The sequence below is a fragment of the Thermobia domestica genome, chromosome 1 (assembly GCF_964235325.1).
Source record: "Thermobia domestica chromosome 1, izTheDome1.hap1.1, whole genome shotgun sequence".
Lineage (NCBI taxonomy): Eukaryota > Metazoa > Arthropoda > Insecta > Zygentoma > Lepismatidae > Thermobia > Thermobia domestica.
Window position 1 is genome coordinate 75,539,708 of NC_137454.1, and position 18,592 is coordinate 75,558,299.

The window sequence follows — 18,592 nt, forward strand, 5'->3', positions numbered from 1 at the left end:
GGGCGAGAGCCCCCCTTGCCCCCGTTATGGGCGCCCTTGACTGTGGCAATCCGCATTAACTGAGTGCACTAATTCTCTATCCCTGAAGTCTGCCTTCCAAACAGCATTGGGTAGGTCAAGCGTACGCCCGAACCGTTGTCCGGTCGGACATTGAAATTTTGAAGTTAGCTCACAAGATCCCTTCAGGAAAGACGCTGGGATCGCAGGGGTCACATCATTCGATATGCCCTATGATATTTACGTATTTCAATTTTGTTCCATTCATCTACCTCCCATGGTTTTCATACTACGGTTACTGGAGTTTCCGAACTATATCATGGCGGCCATTTTGAAACTGGTGCTCCATATGAAACGAATTTTGGTACAGCGTTACTTAGTTTTCCAAGACCTTTCGAACGAGGTATTACTCGACCCATGTTCCCATTTGACATTTCAAAGTTACCCCCATTTCCGTGGGGTGGGGAGGGGTGCTTTTGGCGGAATGGTTTTCCCCTTAGCAATATATAACGTGTACTTCAAACATTTCTTCTATGTTTTATCATTTTTTAGATATTTCCGTGGATTAATTAAAATGGCCCACCCTGTATATATATATATATATATATATATATATATATATATATATATATATATATATATATATATATATATATGTGTGTGTGTGTGTGTGTGTGTGTGTGTGTGTTTGTGTTTGTTTGTTTGTTTGTTTGTTTGTTTGTATACTGGCACGGTATCTTCATTGGCGGAATGGATCAAACGGCAAGTTATTGGGAGTACATACGTATGTTTGTTGACTCAGCCCCAATCACAGAGAATATCCTCTTAGAGAAAGTGAAAAAGAAAGCTGGGAAAACTCCAACCCAGACTTGTTCCATTATTAAAGAAAAGAAAAACGTTGCTTTTCCAAAAAAGTAAGAGGAAACATTGTTCCTTGAAAATGTTACTGTAAAACAATGTTTAGTTATCTATGAAATTGTCGGGAAAGATGCAAGACTCAGAGGAAAAAGGACTAAATTTGTTTGGGAAGGAAAGATCTTTCGCATTGAATTCTTGGCCATACGACTGACCGTAGGATTTCCGAGATATGGCAACCAAACTCTAATTTTCTGAGAGAGTAAAGAAGTTTCGTGTAACACATGTGGATTTTCAATTCACCAAATTCAACTGTTTTCACTGTTCACGTAGCCACTAAGGTGAAATCTCCAATCCTCATTAGTGAAGAAAACACGGTCAAACTTGCAATTCCATGGTTATCAACATATGAGCGAAACCATGTACAATACACTACGCACTTATGTTCATCCTACTTCTTCAATACCTGAACACTGCGAACATGATATGCACTAAAAGTGTAACCTCTTCATCACTCTCTGAGCACTTCCATATAAAATCTGAGAGTGCGCTGATAGTTCCTTAATCTTTTTCAGGGTAAACGCTGCATTACAGTTTTAATCTGACAAGGGAAGAGAGGGAGATTATATATTGAAGTGAGAAATGGTTTATATACCAATCGAAAGCACTAATGACGCCTATTACGAAACTGTAATAAAAAATTTCCGAATGCATTTACTGTGCCAGTTATATGAATATACAGGGTGTCCAGAAAATCCGTTTCCACCCCTAGAAATCGCAAACGATGAGACAGATCCCAAAACAGGAAAACACGTGTTTGATCATTTTAAAAGTACAACGTATCAAAGCAAAAAATGTTGTCCCAGGGCCACCCGCAAGGTCCAACTTAAAAATTTAAAAAGAGGGGGTCAAGAAGTATATCGTTGAAATCTGTTGGAAAATGGAAGAAGACGGAACAAGTCTCAACTCTCAAAACTTACCCTGTGTAAAATGGCGGCCGGTCAAAATGTACATCTTCATTTTGATTCTCCGAGCGCATTCACTTTCCATTTAGCAATCGACACTTGTCATTGCGAAACATTTTCACGTATTCGCTGTTCCTGGTGCAAGATTTTTTTAAAATCATTTTATAGTTGACAATCCAGACAATGAGCATAAGTATCACTATTGTATAGTCATAAACATAAATAAGTAGAGGTAAGAGTCTATTTCTTATGGCTCCAACCTCTACTTATTTATGTTCGTGGTTGTACTTTATATATTCACTAGTCAGTTCTATACTCAAAGATGTCAAATGTTATGTCTTTTCTTTATTTCTTAATTTGCTTCTATTTTTTATTTATTTAGACATTACTGGGCCCAAAGAGCAGAATCTCACAGTAGGAGCATTTCCTTTCTTTCCGTTGAGTACAAGCAGTAAAGTGAAAATAAACTAAAACCCGGCTACAGAAAGAAGAACTAAAACGCAAGATGTTTGCACAGTGTTATCGTAGAGCGTCCAGACTTGCTTCATCTGCTTTCATTTAACGACAGCCTTCAAACGATATGCTACTTAACCCCTCTTGCATTTTGAAAATTTTGAGTAGGACCCCGTCCGAGACCCTGTGGAGGACCCTGGGACAAAATATTTTTACTTTCAATCATTGTGATTTTGAAATGATGACACATGTGTTTTCCTGTTTTGACATCTATCTCACCGTTTCAGTTTTTTTTTTTTTTTTTTTTTTGGGGGGGGGGGGTGGCCATAGACTTTACAATGTTTTTGCTGACATTTTGAACGGATACCATTTTACACAGGGTAATCTTAGGGAGTTGAGACTTGTTCCGTCTTTCATTTCCCAACAGATTTCCAACGATATGCTACTTGACCCCCTTATCTTTTGCAATTTTTGATTTGGGTCCCGCCTGGGACCCTGCGGGTGGTTCTGGGACATATTTTTTTTTTTTTTTTGCTTAGATACGTTGTACTTTTAAAATAATCAAACACGTGTTTCCCTATTTTGATGCTTGTCTCATCGTTTGCGATTTCTAGGGGGTGGAAACGGATTTTCTCGACACTCTGTATATTCATATAACTCGCAAAGTATATGCATTCGGAAAAATTTTATTACAGCTTCGTAATAGGTGTCATTAGTGCTTTCGAGTGGTATATAAATCATCTTCCACTTCGATATATAATCTCCCTCTCTTCTTTTGTGAGTCAGTTTAGTATCAGTCAAAATGGGCGGTCTCCCGGTTCTCTTGTCTGCAACAGATCCCCATTCTCTAAAGCAGGCGGTTAACCTCTTGATGACTGAATTGTTAGGCACTGCCACATAAGGATATTTCCTACGAAATTCGTATGCAACACGTGCATAAGGCTATCCACAGGCAAAATAATGTTCACCAATGAAAACTCTTTGCGCTTGAGAAAGCTACATGTTCATCAAGGAATACATAAAGCATTAATACAAGCGTCGTGTGCTCAATACGCATCTCAATGGCGTCTAGGTGTATTGTTGTTAATACCTATAGTGCCATTGTTCGGTTGCCGATCGACCCTTTCAATTATAGCACTAATTATAGAGAATTGAATTTGGACGTTCGTAACTTTTTGATCCATGATATATATATATATATATATATATATATTGTATGTGTAGGTAGAGTCGTTCCTAATTGTGTGATTTATTCACTTGAAAGAACTTTTGAAATTTGCCCTAAAGTGTCTGACGATTGATAACGATGAACTGACGTTCATTTGGACGCTACTAGGTGAGTTTTATTAACGTCTGTGCATTATTAAACTTTCAGTTGCATTATGGCAAACGTCATCTGAGCAGCAATGACTTGTCGGATCTTTTGCGTTCAGATTGTCCAAATGGGTAAGTGTGTTAGTATACAGGTCACTCCCCAGTCAGTAATCACTAATTGTAAGACCAAGCGATCTTGGTGGTCAAGAAATAAGGTCATATCTGCCAATTTGGTTATCTAAAAAGTTCGTAATGGCGAATGTAGAAGCACACCATCGTGTTGATAATAAATAGTGTTAAAAATCCCTAAGTGTCCTAATTTAGTAGTTTTATGATTATTTGAAGCATATTCAAATAGAGTTGTTCAACAGTAATGTATTCTCGAAAAAGAACTGTCTGATAATGATGCATAAAAATTGTGTAGACTTTGATCTTCCTTTCATTCTTTTGAAAGTCATGTAGTTATTCGAGATCTGATATACAGAGCCACAAAATGTTGATTTGTCTAAAAATGCAATGCCCACAATGGAAACATGTTTCATAATTCTCACGCAGAATTTATTTCGGATGCATCGCTGTTGATAAGCTAAACTTACCATTCACTGCAAATTTAACACAAGTATATTTCTGCATTGTATCTACCTTAGCATTCTATTAAACACATCAAATTTTCTTTTCTTTAATTTGGCATTACATTAAATTCTAAAATTGTTGTAGTTTACATTGTTATTTGAGTTAAGTGTGTATAAAAATAATTATTTAATTTGATATTGAGTACCCATTTCTAATAGTTTGTATTGCGTCTTACACTGCTATCTCGAGTTGATTTCGTCTTAAATAAATAAATAAACTTTTCATAGGTGTGATGGAAAAATTGGGACTTGGACCTACTACTCTCCTTGCTGATAACCCGAGACTCATCTATGCCAGACTAACAGGATTTGGTCAGAGAGGAATATTTTCAAAAATGGCAGGACATGACATAAACTACCTCTCAATGTCAGGTAGTGAGGAAATTTTAACTATTTGATTTATAGCATTAAGGAAAAATGTGAAAAGAACCAACCAGAAAATTTAAATGATTTCGCTTTCTTTCATAAATTTAATAGTTTTAGTCTATGATTATGGAAGTATTTAGATTATGTATTATGAATTAGTAGATTGTGGAAGTATTATCAATTTTGATGTATGCCTACAGGATGGGCGAACTTCCTACTTTTAATATTTTCCATCCTAAACTATTGTAGGTATAAACTCAATTTTTGTACACATGTAGTTTTTTTATATACCTTTGTATTTCCAAAAGTTCCAACTCAATGTGTGCACCAGTATGTTCTAGACAGTTACAAACGAATAGGTACGTTTGCTACGACCTTCCTCAAGATCTCAGCAGGAACACTACTTGTCACCTCACGGATCTTATCCTCAAGTTCGAGAAGAGTTTGTGGTTTGCTGCGATACACTTCCTCCTTACCCCCACCCCTCCCCCCATAAAAAGAAATCGCATGTGCGTGTACCTGTGGGTTATTTATCCAAACTAAAACTAATGCCCTGACTTTACAGCCTATGAAGGGCTATGTCAGACACACAGCTATAATATAAATTGAAAACATAAATTGGGGTGAGCGGCTTATCGGCTCCCTATAACCATTATTTTAGGCTTTCCAAACTGCAGTTCGTTATAGCTTGATTCAAGAAACTACAATCACAACGTTACTATGCTAGTTCAACGCCAAAAATTTTGTACTTTCACCGTGAGTCGTACCTGGGAAAGCACGCTATAGCTATTCCACTATACAAGTTTGATAAACGTAAAATTATTTCAGTGTAATAAGAACTTAATTTTTATTTAAGTTGACCATATTGAAAGACTGTGGATTACCAAAATATTAAATATAGCAGATAAAATAACACTGACCGATGCCCCGTTTGCTGTATAAAATAGGTGTATTATGTAAATATGTTAACCCGTCAACGCCCAGAGTCCCCTGAAGGTGAAACTACTTTAATGGCGTCTTCTTCCTTGTACAGTACGTCGACTTCGAAACTTTTTTTGTGTGGTGATGCAACATATATAGATAAGTAGCTGGTGCTACTGTGGTTTACTAGGACTCTGGTGGACGATTGGTGAACAAGAAGACGCCTTTAAAGTAGTGTCACGTGTCACCTGTAGGTGACATTGGGCGTTGACGGGTTAATATAACTGAATATTATTGAACTTTTAAAATATTAATATTAAGTTGTGTTGTGTTATTAATTGTACTGTTACTTCAAGGTTTGTTGTCAATGCTGGGCCGTAAAGATGAAATACCATCCCCGCCACTCAATTTGTTGGCTGATTTTGCTGGAGGTGGCCTTATCTGCGCATTTGGAATTACCATGGCGCTATTGGAAAGAGAAAGATCAGGAAAGGGGCAAATAGTGGATTCTAGCATGGTTGAAGGTGCAGCTTACGTTGGAAGCTGGATATTTCGTTCACAATATCTTCCAATTTGGGGCCAAAAGAGAGGAGAGAATTTGTAAGTAAAATTTTGCTTTTGGTCTCGTTATGATTAAAAAAAAGTATGAGGTTTTATCTCAAGATATTTCCGCTTTTTACCACTTTTTGGTCTTTTCTAAAATCAAGAAATGGATTATACAAAAGGTATCTATAGTAGATTTCATTACCGGTATATAAATATTGCACATTTGTGTTGACTTCAAATGAAAATACAGCCAGTATTGCATTTTGCTTTGCAGTGCATCAATTATGTTATTATTATGCATTTATACATATCATAGCTTCTTTCTAATGTAAAGGGAATAGCTTGAAAATTTTCAACTATTTTATATTTCTTCTTGCAAGCTAAGTTCACACACTGTTTTCTTTCTTTAAGATACATATTTTAAAAAATCACCAAACAAGAGTATCATTGTTACATATGTTTAATCTCAATTATGTAGATTTTTCGTCTTTTTGTAAATTTAAATAAAGATATCTTCTGGACAGTAACCAAAACTGAATCATTTTTCGCGATTTGCTCTTTTGTTACCTTGTTCTTTCATTGAAGGAAACAGATATTGGCAAGTTAGTCTCTTTTCGAGGCAGCGCACAGTGGGAAAAAGTGCCGTGTTAGTAGCTGAAAATTCGGAAAACCAATCAACACCTATGCCTAAAATGGCAATACCTAATGAATCGGAGATAGTGAGTCCACGCAATATCATTGAAAACAATGTGATAAGTGAGCTAGTGAGAAGTGTACGAGTCATTAAATGTTGACCATATATACATTTTCCGTTTGTGTCTAAATGAAGCTATAAATTTCCTTGCTTGCGAAAATATCTCTTCGCCAGTTTGATTGATATTTTGAATATTTCTGGGATGTATCTAGCACTTGGTACTTAAGTAGTTCTTTGCATATTGGTAGTCGTATTATTTGATAATTATTACCGTTTGAAATACGTCTTTAACTAAATAAAGCTCAAAAATGTTATTTATTTATTTATTTATTGTGCATAATGTATGAAAACATTTAGTAACTGATGTAGGGAGATGGCGTCTTCATTTTTATTTTATTTTTATTTACATACTATAAAGAGTTAATAGTGAGAAAACTAGCTGCCAAGATCTGCCTATTAATTTTATATGATTTTTAGAAGCAAATACAGCGATGAAACGTGGGAAGGTATTTCAAGTGTGGCGTAGTGCAGACGAAGTTTCGGAAGGAAATACCGCAAAATGTCTCGCGAACAGACTTTAAGGGACCTGCTGCACACATTGCTGTATTCTACAGATCCAGTAATTTCTTTAATCTCACAACCTATTGTTATCTATCGCAGTCATACAGATCCTCTTTCACTAGATATTAGAAAATTATTGTTAGATCCCTTGCTATCTGAGGCTGATGCAGTAACTCAGGATTCAAGCTCCGAGAGCGAATAAGTACGAGTTGTAACATGTACTATCTATGTGTATGTAATGTACATAGATACATATGACATGGCTATAACATATTGGATAGAATTATTGTGTGAATATATATGGGTGTAGTTCTTGTTGAGTGACTATCTATCTTCACGCCACACTACATGTTAATTCGTTAATTTCATAAAAGGATTTATATACTACTAGAAAAAGTACTTACGCATTCCACACTATTACGTTACTTCCTTCTCTGAACAAAGTGGCTATGCATCGATTGCAAGACTTATGCTCTTCTCGTTACCTTTATGCAAGGTTCATTATACTACAAAAACCAAACATTCTGTTTTCTGTTTTTTTCTGAAGTAGTGGTTATATGTGTAGAAAAATTCTCGTTAAATTCATACAAAGGTTCATATTACTACAAGAGAACATACGTATACCAAATTACTGTTACGTCCTTCTCTAAAACAACGTGGATATGCATGTACCAACATCATCTTCGGTGTTTTCTTCGTAAAATTCATTAAAGGTTCATACTTCTACAAATATATTTGCTTATTTTTGTCTCTAGTAAACGTGGGTACACGTGCAATAATATATATGTTTTATTTAGTAATTTCATAACAAATGTTCATGCTACTATAAACGGGTACATCCATATACACAACCATGTCTTTAACTCTTTCGTTAAAAGAAATAGATATACATGTAATAACTTGTGTTCTCTTCGTTAATTTCATATATGTTCATATTACTACTTTATATGTATACCACCATCTAATGTTAGTTTTTGCTGTAGAATCAGTAGATATACACGTAATAGCATTGGTTTTCTTCGCCACAAGGTTCATACTGCTCCAAAGACGTAAATACGTATTACTGCAAACTTTGCTACTAGCCTATTTCTCTCAAATAAATGTACATACTGGTAACAATATGGATGTTTTATTATTTAATTCGCTAACAACATCTTACAATACAAAAAGTGCAAAAGCATGCTTTACTACAGCGCAACGAATTTTTTCGCCGCTAGAATTACAATTTTTCCCCACTGTGCAGCGTGGGAGAAGGTCAGTCAAAACTCTCAGCAGACACAAGATACGAGGGGTAGTCATAAAATTTTAATTATCATCTCGAAAAAAATCAAGCCACGACCGTGAAATTTAGTGATGGTGTTAATCCTTTTCTACATATTCGCCCTTCAGTGCGACACATTTTCTACAACGATAAGATGACTTATCGGAGACCTTGGTTGTAGAAGTCTTCATTGTGGCTGCTCAGGAAACGTTCCACCTTGAAAATCATCTTGTTGTCATACCGAAAATGCCTGCCGCACAATGGTTTCTATTCCGTGGATAAAGTCACTGAATGTCATGTCTGGAGAATACGGGAGTGGGGCAAAATTTCATAGTCCAAAGAAGCAGCATGTGTAACTGAGTCCTGTGCAGAATGAGTTGAGCATTGTCGGGGAGGTCTTGATAGCCTCCCGTAACCTCATCAGGAGATTTCGGTAGTATACTCCTGTGATGGTTTGCCTCTTACGAGCATAATCTGTTAGCACCATACCATGGTAATCCCAGAAAACACTCAGCATCACCTTGCTCGACGTTAGTTGGGTCTTCGTCTTTTTCGGCAGTGGTGAATGCATATGTTTTCACTGCTTGTTTGCTCCTTTGTCTCGGAGTCATAGTGGTATATCCAGCACTCCTCCATGGTGATTAAGCGTTAAAGAAGTCATCTGGATTGGCGTGATGGAGCTGCAACACTTCCGCTGCTACCTTCGTTCATTGGACTTTTCGAGTGGATGTAAGCAATCACGAAACACATCGGGCGGCGACCTTTGTCATATACAAAATGTTGTGCAAGATATTGAAAACAGATCTATAACTGATTTTCACTTTTTTGACTATCGTCTTGATTGTGATACGCCGGTCTGTAAACATCAGGGCCTCCACTTCCCTTGCGATTCCCAGTTCTTTATAGAGGTGGTCTGCCACTTCGTTCTTCCGTCATTCAGGCTTATCTGACCACATTGGTAGCGTTTGCGCCACTAAATCACTGTGTCATATGATAGTGTATTGTTTTCATATACTTCCACCAACTCAGGCTGGATTGTTGCAGCGTTCTTCCCCGTACTAACAGACATATACCTTTAAAGAAAAGAAAGAAAAAAAGTAACTTTATTTTTTTCGAGATAATAATTAAAACTTTATGACTACCCTTTCTATTTAGCCTATGCTTTAGTCTTTCAATATACTGAAACCTGTTTCAACTACTTGCTTATACGACTTGTTCTTTTGATGGAGTTAGAAAGTTTTCAAGATTCTCCGTTAGTCTTCAGGAACAAATGTAAATATTGGGTAGGTGATTGTTTCCGCTATTTTATGATAGTTAATTTGTTTGCTGTTTGCCTGTTGGTCATCGCGTAGAACCCATGTAGGGATATAGTCTAATCAGATTTCAACATAATTCTTTTCCAAAATATGTTAAAATCGGTCTTTTTCTTTTAAAGTTTACTTCTGTGCTTATTTTCTGCCTTGTTAAGTTCTAGTGTAAAACGGCTCTGGAATTTTATTTATTAAGTACTAACAAGCACTATTTCATCCAATATATTTATACCCAGAGTCAAGTAGGCTGATCTATGTGTAATTCACTTTACGTATTGAGAATTTGTATTTGAAATGAATTTAATATCACCTGAAATTGCACACAACTGTGTTGCATAAACGAATTAACTTCTAAACAGCGATTTTTGGCTTGTCAGTGAGAAAGCCAGTACTGTAACCTTGTTATTACATTGTTTTAAAAATCTTTTATTCTATTTTCAAAATTTTTTTCTTAATTGTTCATTCATCGATATTGTTCTTTGTTATATCATTTATTGTTTATGTTGTTATATGTTGCATCTTATCACTTCTTCTATTCCATTTTTAGACTCGACACTGGTACCCATTTCTATGAGACTTACAAAACAAAGGATGGAAAATTCATGGCAGTGGGTGCTTTGGAGCCACAATTCTATGCACAACTCATTGAAAAGCTAGGTCTTTCAGAAGAACAAGCACCTCAAATGCCAGATGAAACTCACCAGACAAAGCAACTTTTCCAAAGTATTTTCTCCAAGAAAACCCAAGAAGAATGGTGTCAGATTTTCGATGGAACAGATGCTTGTGTAACCCCAGTTCTTACATTAGAAGAGGCTGCTAAACATCCTCACAATAAAGGAAGTGATTCTTTTACTGAGTCATTAACTGGAATCTCAGCTCCGTGTCCAGCACCAAAACTAAGCAGAACGCCAGCTATATCAAGGGTACAAAGTCCAGACCCAGTACAAGGAGAGCACACAAGAGAGATTCTTCTAGGTTTAAAATACAGCGAAAAAGACATTGAAACTCTAGAAAACGATGGAGTAGTTTCTACAGGAAAACGTCAATCTAAGCTGTGATTCAAACTACATTCTAAGTATTCTTTGCCTTATTAATTCCTCGTATAAGGTGATGGTGAATTCCGTAGAATATTCAGTACAAAGGGATTTGGGAACTTGAGTGACTTGTACCAGAGTAGTTAGATGCTGCAGGCGCTTGAGGGTCGTTTCTTCCCGATAATGTGTTTTCTACTGTAAACTGAAGTCAATAAACGAACATAGGGTTCCCACCGATCTGAAAAACTGGAGAAGCCAGAGAATTCAGCGTATTTGTAAGAAGTCCTGAAAAGTCAGGGAATTTCGTGTAAAGCTGATAAAACCTAGAAAAGCCAGGTAATTTTAAATACAGATTTTTACTTCTCAATACCCGTTGCCGCTTTTGCTTTACCAGACTATTTTGTAGGGAATGCTTTATAAAAAATTAGTTTGTGTTGCAGAATTTCTTTACTTACACACACACACTATATGCAAGTACATGCATAGCAGATAGGATCTCCTGGTCGGGAAAAACATAGCTGATTTTTTACATTATACTATATAGATCTGGAAATTTGTAAACCGTGACCTGGAAAAGTAAGGGAATTCGTACTCACCAAAGTAGGAACTCTTGAACATGTCTGTGGACTGTTGGAAACAAATATGAAACCAGTCTCAGGGGAGATTTTTCTACAGGGTGGGCACAAAGTCCCGTTACCCCTTCCCCCTTGAAATACTGAATATTCAAATTATGCAAATTTTAATTATACGAGGGGCATACTGAAAGTCGTGAGCAACATTTTCTTCACAACCGTAATCTTTATTTGTAAGTGAAACCAAATATACCATCTCAATCTACAGACCTTTCTTTCACTTTTCCACATAGTCTCCGTCTTTCTGCACACATTTTTCCCATCGTTCTGCAAGTTTGAAAATAAAATTGCTATAGAATTCCGTTCCAGCTGCCCATAGACACTGACGCACTGCTTGCCGAATATCCTCCGATGGCCTCGCATCTGTTCCTTCACAAAACCGAAAAGATGGTAGTCGGAGGGTGCCATGTCGGGGCTGTAGGGAGGATGTGGAAGTGTTTCCTACCCAATGCTCCATAGTGGCGAACGCGCATTATTCTGTTGAAGAATGATCTTTCCAGGACGTTTATTACGCAAGGCACGACGGAGCTTCAAAAGTGTCTGGATCTAGCGGGCAGAATTTGTGGTTTGTCCAGGCTCAAGAAAGTCAACCAGAAAGTCAACCACCAGAAAGCAACCCTGTGCATCCCAGAAGACACTCTCCATAAGTTTCCTTACCGATTGCACTGTCTTTGCTTTCTTCTTCGGTGGTGAATTCAAGGCGTGCCATTCCATACTCTGTCGTTTTGTGTTAGGTTCATAATGATGGAACCAGCTTTCATCTCCAAACACAATACTCGTCAAAAAGTCATCAACTTCATGTCGAAATCTTTGAAGAGGGGTTTGGGCAATGGTTTGTCTCTGATGTTTGTGGTCCTTGGTTAATCAACCTGAGACCCAGCGGACACAAACCTTCCGATAACCTAAGCTGTGAATCATTTCTTGCGCCATTCACAGTGATACACCTATTTTCCCTGATCAGCTCCTCAACCCTTACCTTGTTGCGTTCCGAGGAGGTAGTTCGAGGGCGCCTGCTGCGAGGCTCATCTTTTATACTTGTGTTTCTATCCTTAAAATGTTCCACCCACCTCCTAACACTGCTGGCACCCATGCACACATCTCCATAGGCACGCTGCAGTCTGCGGTTAATTTCAGAGCAGATTCACCCGGAGCCGATTCACTCTTTAACACGGAATTCAGTCACAGCACGATGTCGAAACGAAACATCGCTGCCCACCATTTATGAAATCCTACCTGTGATCACGTGTTAGCAACAAACAGCGTCAACATCTGGAAAGAAAGAAAGGTCTGTAGATTGAGATGATATACTTGGTTTCACTTACAAGATTACGGTTGTGAAAACGTTTCTCACGATTTTCAGTATATCCCTCATAACTATAAATGTACACACTATTGTTTGAGTTTTATGTGTAATGGACACCTGTCGCTTTAATATCTAAATGTTTAACACAACAGTATGGGCTCTATCGTGCTCCGAATACAAAATAATGCGTCATTAGATTCTGTAGAACATTCTCTTCAGCACAGCTGGAGTAACCCGTCTGAAAGCAAATCTCACAGCTTCTTTCAGTTCATCAATCGTAACAAAACGTTGTGCTGCAATTGATGAACCAGCAGAGCGATTTGTCACAGGTCGTTAACTCCGGGCTTTATGTGAGGTTGCCCGTCAAGTGAAGCGTTCAATGAAGGCGATCCACGGTCTATCCAGCGTCCTGGAAACACCTCATTGAAATATTCTCGAACCAAAGTGGCAAAATGAAGAGGCATTCCTCTTGCTGAAATCAACATGTTCTCTTGCTCCCTCGGGTTTCCAAAAGGGAAATGAACTAGTTTCTTAGCATATCAAGACATCGATGTTGATTAACAGGTCCATTATATATATATAAAAGCGTAAATCTATTTGCTGTTCACGCCAGCCTATATCATGATATGGGAGAGTTTTCTGAATTTTTTCATGAAAGTAAGGGTTTTCCGTTGACCAGAAGACAATATTTCTTGCTCGGGAGCTTCGATATATGGCACATTCATCACTGAAAATTACTTTTCCACGTTTCGAGATAGTGTCAGGCACCTGAAGAAATGTGTGACATGCCTCCTTCTTTCGGTTTAAATCAGTGTGAGGTAATTCTTGAGCAAATTTCGGTCGGTATAAGTATAACACGTTTCATGTGTTTTACGGAGTTGACCGGGTACACCAAGTTCTGCGGACCATTTGCGAATTGACTTCATTGGTGATCTTTCCACTGACGCCACGACTTCTCTGCATTGTTTCCCTCTTATTGATGGTCTGCCACTTCGTGGTTTATCCTTAACCTACCGGTAGAAAACAGTTTCTGCTCCAAACGCAAAAGTGTTTTCTTCGAAGCGGGCTCTTGTCGAAATTGTACCGGGAAATCCATACGCACCTGTTCCAACGTCTTCTCTGTTCTGAGCCTCTCGTAAACCCCAAGTGCTTGTGACGATGCTATCTACAGTGGTATAATCAACTTGCATCAGGCATTGTTTATACTTGAAATAAGGAAGAAATACATTGTAACTCCATCATTTATATTTACAGCATATATAATTACAGTTTACATAGTTTCATTATTTTATAGTTAAGGGGGGAGGGGATGACGACTTTGTACCATATTCTTCTATTTGCCAGTGATTTGTTGGCAGTTTCTTGCAATGCTGGGAAGCATATGCTGCGCTCGCTTAAATGGTTTGTGCTTATACTTTAACCTCCTATTTAAGTACAGTAATTCTATGAAATGTAGACGTACAGTTTAATGTAGGATCCAAAATATATTTACTCCCGCCTCAATATGAAGGTAAAAGTATATGCAGAGGAAGAAAAAATTTATTATTTTTTTAAACAACGGAAAGAAATTACTTTATGGGAGGAAAAAGGTTGGGTAAACATTGTATAGATGCGATAGAATTTTATTTATTGCAGAAATGACCAAAAGATTCTACCCAGAAGATAAATTTTTGCCACTCTTTCTCAATAACTTGAACACACTTTGTTCCTTCTTTGGGATGATTAGAGTTTTTAAACAAGAAAATAAAAACATTAATTTCGCTCGATTTGAGCAAAATTGTCTCGAATAATTCTTTTACGATCAGAAAATCTTTTGACCAAGAATAATGTCAAACTCTGGGGATATATCGAAGACTTATTTTTTAATACAAAATGTGACGAAAAAGTAGGGGAAAAACTTAGATCATTCCTCAATCAAATATAACAACAACAGAAGTCTTAATAAACGTAGGTAAGTCTCGTTCAAAAGCTAGATATCATACAATCTGTTGACGAATTGCATCTAACTTCAAAGTATCTAAAATATCTAGTAGAGGGCAAACACAAATGATAATCTATCGTAAAAATGGTAGTTAAATATAAACCTTTGGTCCGTAAATTATGCACTATCAAAGTGTGGTCGATAGCTACTCAAGGAACCAATTTGGTTTCAAGCTGTCTCGAAAATTAAGTGAAGATCTCAGTGAGGGCCAGGCTTGTATAGAAGTAAATTTCCAGTTTCTTGTGATTGTCACTCTGCACAATTCTATTGCAGGTAAATGGTTGACTTTCACACCAGTGAAAACTATGTACAGGCACGTCACTTAGTTTATGATTACATAAAATAAATGTCAAATGAAGGTAGATTTTTTTTTTTTTTTTTTTTTTTTTTGTTTGTTGTTGTTAACGGCTATGCGTAATTTACTTGTTAATTTCATTCGAAACAAATTATTAAAAATTATGAATGGAAACATTAATTCCGTTAGTTGTGTCTGTATGATTTTTACCGGATGGTATCGGCCACTTAAGCTGTGACCTTTTTCAACAATTTAAGTTACATCCATGAAAATCGAATCACTTTATAAACACACTTAGGGCTTTGAATGCAAAAATTCATAGTCGGAAAGAGACCTCTTGTTAAAATGGTTGTTTCTGTAAGGGGAAAAAATCCGTTACTACTTCAAGAAAAATAGAAACGCAATTAAAATGTTAGAAAAAAAAAGTATACGGAAAAGGTACTGTGACTGATCTAACGTGCTAAAATTGGTTTGTAATTTTGAAGTTTTGTGCTGGACTTCCCTCACGAACAATGCTTCAAAATCGGGAAGACCAGTTGAAGTTGATAGCGTTTAAATCAAGTTATTGAGAACAATTCACGTTTTACGACGCGGAAGATAGCGACGTAGTAAGATAGCGACGAACCAGCTATCCCGCACACCAAATGTTCGCGTGCTAGCCATTAGACCAGCGAGGAAGACAAGCAATATAAAAGATCGTAGTACAAGTGAAGTGAAGCACACTAAGCCACTTGTCTTTGCACCCTGGGCAGCGGTGGCTCAGTGGTAGAGCGTTCACCTCTGGTGCATGGGATCCTTGGTTCGATCCCAGCTCGCGCCAAGTGAACTTTGTGCTGGACAAACACCGTGTGCGTGGGTTTTCTCAGGCTTGTCCCACTTCTTCCACCATTTCATTCATTTCTCATCATCACGGTCTCCTTTAGCCTAGCCCACATAACCGTGGGACGTGTAACTTAGATTTTATTTCTAGTCTTTGCCCATAGTGGGTTTAAAAGGTGTCCTCTTTTACGAAGTCCTTTTGGAAAACCAAACAGTTAATTTTAATGATTAATCAAGTAATCTCGTAACTTCCGCTGGCATTCGAAGTTGAAGGCTGCAAAAGTAACATGTTCGTTTCTATACAATAAGTGAGCTAGGTAAAGGAGACAGCGCGTGTGTGTGTTTACTTTATTTTGATGTAAATACATTTCCTTGTCTTTTTTTTTTTTTTTTTTTTTTTTTTTTTTTTTTTTTTTTTTATCTACGATCTATTTGCTCTTCAAAGTTCGTTCTTTCGGAAATTGAAACGAAAATTGCATTGAATAAAGAGGAAACGCATAATCTTCCATCAGAAAACTTCATACTAAATGTTAATTTGACTACCACGCAAAAACGGTTACAGCTTCGCTAAGAACTTTTGTTTCCATTGTCTGTATTCACAGATTGCACCGTCGGATTTCCTTTTATTTCAATGTTTATAAAATTACGTTAGTGAAAAAAAGTCATTCCGTGGAAAATTCCAACTGTATCTAGAACAGTTCTTTGCTGAATCCAAGTGCTAGTGCAACGAAACAGTGAATACATTATGTAATAAAGTTACTTGTGAAAATGAAAACAGTCTCTTTTATTTTTATGCGAAAACAATACGCTTACTGAGAGTAACCCAATACGGTTGTGAGAATCTATATGTCTCTTGCCAAAACAATGTTTTCTATCGACGAATCGCGAACGAAGCCGCCCAATATATTTCTTTCTTCGTTTCTTCATGTATGTTTCCCCAGATTTTGTTGTTTTACGTCTCACGATTGTATCGTTTAACCTAAAGGTGGCTATGAGAAATAAATTATGAAAGTACAATGCATAGCATCAATTTGAATCTGCGACAGAAAAGTCTTACGATTATCATCATCATCTGATGGTTTAAATCACTTGACAGTAATCACGGCTTATCCAAGTATGTATATACAGAGTGAGGCAAAAAGACGTTAACATTAAATGGGGATTTCCTCACGTGAAATTATAAGGCAAGGATTTGGTTACAGGGTAATAATTTGGCACCCATCCCGCTCAATGCACTTATGGAGTTCGTGCGTTGTTCATTGTATGGCCGTCTGGGTCACTTGGGCAGGGATAGCAGCGACCTGAGTGATGCGGTGCTTCAGATCGTCCAAGTTGCTAGGTTTGCTGGCATACACACGATCCTTGACCGTGCCCCACAACCAAAAATCAGCGGCTCGGCTCACGGCTCAGTCACCACTGAGCCAAGCCAACAGCTCACCCAACCGAGCCGGCTCGAGCCCTCGGCTCAATTGAGCCGAACCGATGGCTCACCCCAACCAAGCCGGCTCGAGCCGATGGGTTACCTGAGCTGAGCCGAGCCGATGCCTCGGGTGAACCGAGCCGAGCTGGTTGCGCGCAATATTGTCCGGATTAACAACAAAGAAAAAAAAATACAAGTTCGCCTAGAAATAATTTTTCAGTTATTGATAAATAGATAGAAGTAATAAAATAAAACAAGTCTCTAGATAAACACAAAGGATGCCTTTAGAAATGTACGTAGATGCTGTTCCTGTTACACGATCTTAACAATAATAGGGAATGCAATACGAAAGCCATCATTCTTTCCTCAGTTGGGTTATTTCAAAAGATTGCGATTAGCACTTCTTGTTTAAGAAGAAGAACTTGCATTCTTCTAACCCCCGTCTATCCTCATAGTTTAAACAGACAATATAGTTTAAAAGATTATGAATTTAAGACATAAAACCTCTGTATTTTTCGTCTGTTTATAAAGGTATTAGTAACATCTAGGAATTCTTATTGTAACTCCGGTAAAGAAAGATCTAACTCTTTACTGGCCGAGATTAGATCATATTCAATTAAACAAATAGTGCTGTCAACGGCTCGAGCGCCTCGACTCACACAGCTCAGTTACCACCGAGCCGAGCCGAGATAACAGCTCATCCAACCGAGCCAGCTCGAGCCCTCGGCTCAATTGGGCCGAGCCGATGGCTCACCTGAGCTGATCCGAAGAACCGATGTCTCACCTGAGCCGATAGCCGGTCCAGGCCGTGAATTTTTCGTGTACGATGCTTGGGGATTGAAAAACCTCCATTCAGGCAGCTATCTGCAAAAACGAAGACAAAAAGAACATCCATTTAATGTTAATATCTTTTTGCCTCACCCTGTATAGAAAATGTAGTGAGTACGGTGGTTCAGTAGTAGAGCGCTTACTTGTGGTGCGAGGGTCCCGTGGTTAGATCTCAGTCCAAGTAAGTTTGTGGCGGACAACATCATGTCCGTGTGTTTCCTGTTGCCTTTCACATTCTCATTCTATCAATTCTTCTGCAATTATCTGACTTTTTAGCCTAAAGGGCACACAAACATGAGACTTCGTTTAGTATTTTCAAGTTCAAGATTCATTACGTGCTTTGAACTTTATGATAGTGACGTAAAGCATAACTGACCTATATCTGGCTGATCTTTATTTCTTAGT

At 37.7% G+C, this 18,592-nt stretch overlaps 1 protein-coding gene across 2 annotated transcripts in view; it reads left to right on the forward strand.

Moving 5' to 3' along the window:
- The window catches only part of Amacr (Alpha-methylacyl-CoA racemase), a 33,278-nt gene extending 16,564 nt beyond the window's left edge, over positions 1–16,714 (forward strand). For both annotated transcript variants that reach the window (XM_081759624.1, XM_081759616.1), the window contains exons 4-6: positions 4,445–4,588; positions 5,860–6,103; positions 10,423–16,714. In XM_081759624.1, coding sequence (XP_081615750.1) covers positions 4,445–4,588; positions 5,860–6,103; positions 10,423–10,933 — 899 coding nt within the window. In that variant the 3' untranslated portion in view covers positions 10,934–16,714. The remainder of the gene's footprint in view (positions 1–4,444; positions 4,589–5,859; positions 6,104–10,422) is intronic.
- The last annotated feature ends 1,878 nt before the right edge of the window (positions 16,715–18,592 follow it).